At 39.3% G+C, this 4,615-nt stretch overlaps 1 protein-coding gene across 1 annotated transcript in view; it reads right to left on the reverse strand.

Annotated features, from left to right (window-relative positions):
- mgat5 (alpha-1,6-mannosylglycoprotein 6-beta-N-acetylglucosaminyltransferase) overlaps positions 1-4,615 on the reverse strand; it is a 103,893-nt gene that overhangs the window by 79,300 nt on the left and 19,978 nt on the right. The window contains exon 2 of the mRNA XM_016282612.1: positions 2,440-2,863. Coding sequence (XP_016138098.1) covers positions 2,440-2,680 — 241 coding nt within the window. The 5' untranslated portion in view covers positions 2,681-2,863. The remainder of the gene's footprint in view (positions 1-2,439; positions 2,864-4,615) is intronic.

Below are 4,615 nucleotides of genomic sequence, written 5' to 3' on the forward strand. Positions count from 1 at the left end.
ACAGCTCTAAGTGAATGAAAACATCCTGCAAAGTTTTAAATCTGAAAGTGCACCGTGTATAAAGTTATTGTCTCTCAAAAGTCTACTGAATCATTGAAACGAGTAGTTTTTAAAATGAATCCCAAGCCGTTTCATGTTGACATCAACATGAAACATTAGCATATTGCCCGCCCACTTGTTGGTCTTTTCCTGTTGGTCTGAATGAAAATGCAGATTCATTCTTTGCCACTAGGTGCCGCTTTTGGAGCAGTAAAAATAACGGTTTCCCCGATAACGCTGTACACAAAAGCAGCACTGCGCTCACAAACACTGCTTTATCAGGCATTACAGGCATGATGAAATGAAAATGAGACCAATCTGACCAATCACCGCAGATTAGCGTCACGCAAAGGAGGGGTTTGGAAAAATAAATCATTGAGCGAATCATTTGGGAGTCGTTGAACAAGTAAGGTAAAAATAAATGCATATTATAAGACAATGAAAGTGTTTTTGACCTTGCATGCATGTTAACCTGTTGTTGGGGACTCCCAAAACCAAAATATGAACCTTTCTTTACCCATAATAGGGGCACTTTAAAATGTCAATATGGAAGGCAAATGAAAACAATATCAAGGAATCAAGAGCCATAAATCCAATCGAATGATGAGATGTCAACTATGAAATTATGTGGTCAAAATTTACATGGAAGCATCAAGAATGGATGAGTTTTTGCAAATATTGCAATGTTGCATTTACAGGAATCAATGCAGATTCAACTATCATAAAACACAAATTTAAGGGGAAAAAACTAAAGCGAAATCAAGAGTCATAAATCCAGACGAATGATGAGACGTAAACTTAAAAAAAAAACTTTGTGGTCAAAATTTACATTTAAAGGGCATTGCATTCTGAGTTATTTACACGGTTAAAGAGTTGGATTCTCATGCTAAATATGGCCAAAGTTTAAAAACACGAGTTGGACGTATGATGGAGTATTTCTGTGCCAAATGCACTCCTTCTGGATTTGAATACGTTTCTGAAAGTTGTTTTCCAAGTATGGCCCTTCATGACGTCATGAAGGGCGGAAATCCTTATATGGGCACTTCTCGCAGAAGAGCGCGCGCACACATCAACCAGAGCGAGAGCAAGATCTCCCATCAACGTGCTTCATTTGGGTTATGGAAGTCGTCGGCAGCGCTGCACAGGACTTGCTCGAGAACAATGTCTTCAAAGAAGTGTGTTTTTGGATGTGAGGGAAAGATAACCTTGTTCAGCTTCCCAAAGAACCCAGCGTTACGCGAACAGTGGATGCAGTGTGTTTTCTTTGTGTTTTGTTGGCAATCGGCACGTAAATGCATATAATGTAAACAACAGGAACATGCTTGCAACTCTTCAGCTTCGCCCACGGCACGTCTCCAGAAGCTCAGCTGTTTTTGGAGCAAATTGTAAAGCTGTACCTTTCTTTTATAAATCTGATAAAACTAAAGACTCTTCGGAGATATGAAGGATGCAATACAACTCTATAGGCACGCAAGATTAACATGGCATTTAAACACTAAGCAAGCACGATTTTTAGTCGTTTTGTGAATATTGTGATGTTATGATTGCAGGAATCAACACAGATTTAACATTGTTTGCAAGTTTGTTTTATTAAATCTTAAAACGTAAATTCGAGGGGGAAAAATTAACAAAATCAAGAGTCATAAATGCAGACAAATGATGAGGTGTAAACTCGAAAACTTTGCGGTCAAAATTTACATTTAAAAACACCAAGAAAGCATGATTTTTAGACATCTTGCGAATATTGCAATATTGCGACGTTATGATTGCAGGAATCAATGCAGATTCAACATTGTTTGCATGGTTGTTTTATTTCATTTAATTTTTTTGTTTTTTATTTTATTTTAACACGTAAATTTCAGGGGGAAAACAACAAAATCCAGAGCCATAAATCCAGTCGAATAGATTGAGATGTCAACCATGAAACTATGCTGTCGAAATTTACATTGAAACAACAAGAATGGATGATTTTTTGTTATTTTGCGAATGCTGCGATGCTGGATTTGCAGGCATCAATGCAGATTCAATATTACTTGCAAGTTTATTTTGTCTTAAAACATAAACCTTAAAAGGAAAATGACAGCAATTGCAAGGAATAAAGAATAATAAATCCAGTCAAATGATGAGATGCCAACTTTGAAACTATGTGGTCGAAATTTACATGGAAACATCAAGAATTAATGATTTTTTGCCGTTTTGCGAATATTGGGATGTTGGGATTGCAGGCATCAATGCAGAATCAACATTATGAAAGACAAATCAAGAATTCAGGAGCCATAAATCCAGTCAAACTGAACATATGTTGAACCCTGAACCCTTATCCAACCATAAACCTACCACCCTAACCGTAACCCAAACCCCAAACAGTAAAAGCAAATATTTTGGTACACAAGGACTCACCGTATGCAGTCATGGTGCCTACGTAGGGTCCATCCATCACGCTCTGGTTCTCCTCAGCGAGGGCTTTGATATATCGCTTGCTGAGGTCCAATATTTGCATACGTAGTTGAGCGCTGCTTTCGTGTGTCGCCCTCTGCTGGATGGTGAAATGAAGCAGCATCATCCCCCAAATGAAGCCAAAACTCACCAGGAAGAATCCCAACTTTTGGGAGGACAACTTCCACAGGTACACAGAGCCCATGGCGAGGAAGTTCGATTGTGTGATTGTGTGAAGTGTGTGCGATTCAGGATGAGTTGAGCTTCATGATGTTTGAGGGGAGTGGTCTCTACTCATTCTTTTCCTCACTGTAGTCCGTTCATTTTAGCACAAGCTGTCAATCAAACCAGAGACACACCCACCGGATGCGCCATCACAATGAAGACACTGGAAAGAACAGGAAGAGACAAAATTAGGGGGAAAAAACAATTAATCTTACACAATTAAACGGCAAAGAAGACATTAAGACGTTATTTTCAGGTGACATTTTTGCAGTACAGTTTTTTAATTGGCAGACAATAAAATGGGAAAAAATTCTAAAGAGATTTGGGCCTTTAAGCAACTACCCAGAAGTCCATAGTAACCACCAAAAAGCCCTTAGACATGCCACAGATTACCATATGAGGAACAACCCAAAAACCAAGAAATTGCCAGATGACCCTAGCAACCACCCACTTGACCCTAGCAACACTTAGAACACCTTAGCATCAACCCAAAAGAGACAAAAAATAAACCAGAAACCTAGTAACCACCTAGTAACCAGACCTTAGCAACCTAGTAACCACCCAAAAGACCCAATAAATTCAGATGACCCTGGGTGGCAACTAGGGTTGGGTATCGTTTGGGTTTTTTTCAATACCGGTGCCAAATCGATACTTTTAAAACGGTCTCGTGCCTAAACAGTGCCTGAACCGATACTTATTAGAAAATAAATAAATAAAAAAATCCCCCAAAAATGATGGATTGGCCATTAGAATAGAAATAGAATAGAGAGTGCAAATGTTAGAGTGTCCAGTTTTTTAATTAAAAAAAACAAGCAGATAAAATTAGAAGTAGCATTAGAATAGAGAGTGCTAGAGTTAGAGGGTCAAATGAAGATGAAAGAGATGTGTTTTCAGCCGTTTCTTGAAAATATTAAGGACTCAGCTGCTTGGATTGAGCTGGGCAGGTCATTCCACCAGGAGGGAACAGTTAATGTAGAAGTCCATGAAAGTTTAATCATAGGTAGAATGCAAAATGTTTCAATACAAGCATTTCATTCAAATGTAATTTATGCAATATTGCAAACCCACTTGGGAAAATCAACCTATGGCAACAGTTTAAAAGTAGCCCAATTCTGTGGAAAAAAACACGGACTTGGCAACCCTGCATCCAACAAGAGCTACCGGAGCCAGCTTTGACTGATCACAGGTCGAGAATAAGGAGAGATGATTGACAAGACCATGCTGGAGTATTTGCTGCTCAACAGATTCTGAGCTCAGCGCGAACGCTCATTCAAAAGAGATTTAAATACTCCGCATCCTGAGAGCGGCTCCCTGATGCGCCAAAATTATACAATATTAGAAGGTTAGAATGTTTGGACACGGAAATCGCGGGAGCGAAACACATGTTGTGGGAGCAGGCGGCAATGGTCAGAGATTCAGCGGGACAGCGGGATCAGCCGAATCCCAGACATTTTGGGCAATTAAGATATCCCGGCCGGACGCATTTTTGTAGGTTCAAAAAGAGGACATGTCCGGGCAAAAGAGGACGTATGGTCACCCTAATTTATAATCTATTGCTAATCGATGTATTCTTTTTAAAGTAGCATATGGAACTTATTTTCTGCCTCATTCTGTGACAAGAAGCCTCATCAGATCACAAAAGGAAGCATTTGACTGGTGTTGTGGAGTAAAAAAGTTATAATGTTCTCTTTTGTTGGACAACAGGTTAAGAAATGTGAATACAAGGGAGGTGTAGCTTTAGGCATTTTAATTTAAGCATGTTTAGCTTAGTTAACGGAAGGCTACCTGCTGCCATCCGAGCAAGTGTAATTACTGCATTCACGTGCTCCTCTGATGCTCTCATTTCCCAAGTTGTGCTTTTAAGTCGGAATGTGAAAACAACATGGACACTCTCGTTACTACAAAGATGTGTTGG

The sequence above is a fragment of the Sinocyclocheilus grahami genome, unplaced genomic scaffold (assembly GCF_001515645.1).
Source record: "Sinocyclocheilus grahami isolate Dianchi unplaced genomic scaffold, SAMN03320097.WGS_v1.1 scaffold163.1, whole genome shotgun sequence".
NCBI lineage: Eukaryota > Metazoa > Chordata > Actinopteri > Cypriniformes > Cyprinidae > Sinocyclocheilus > Sinocyclocheilus grahami.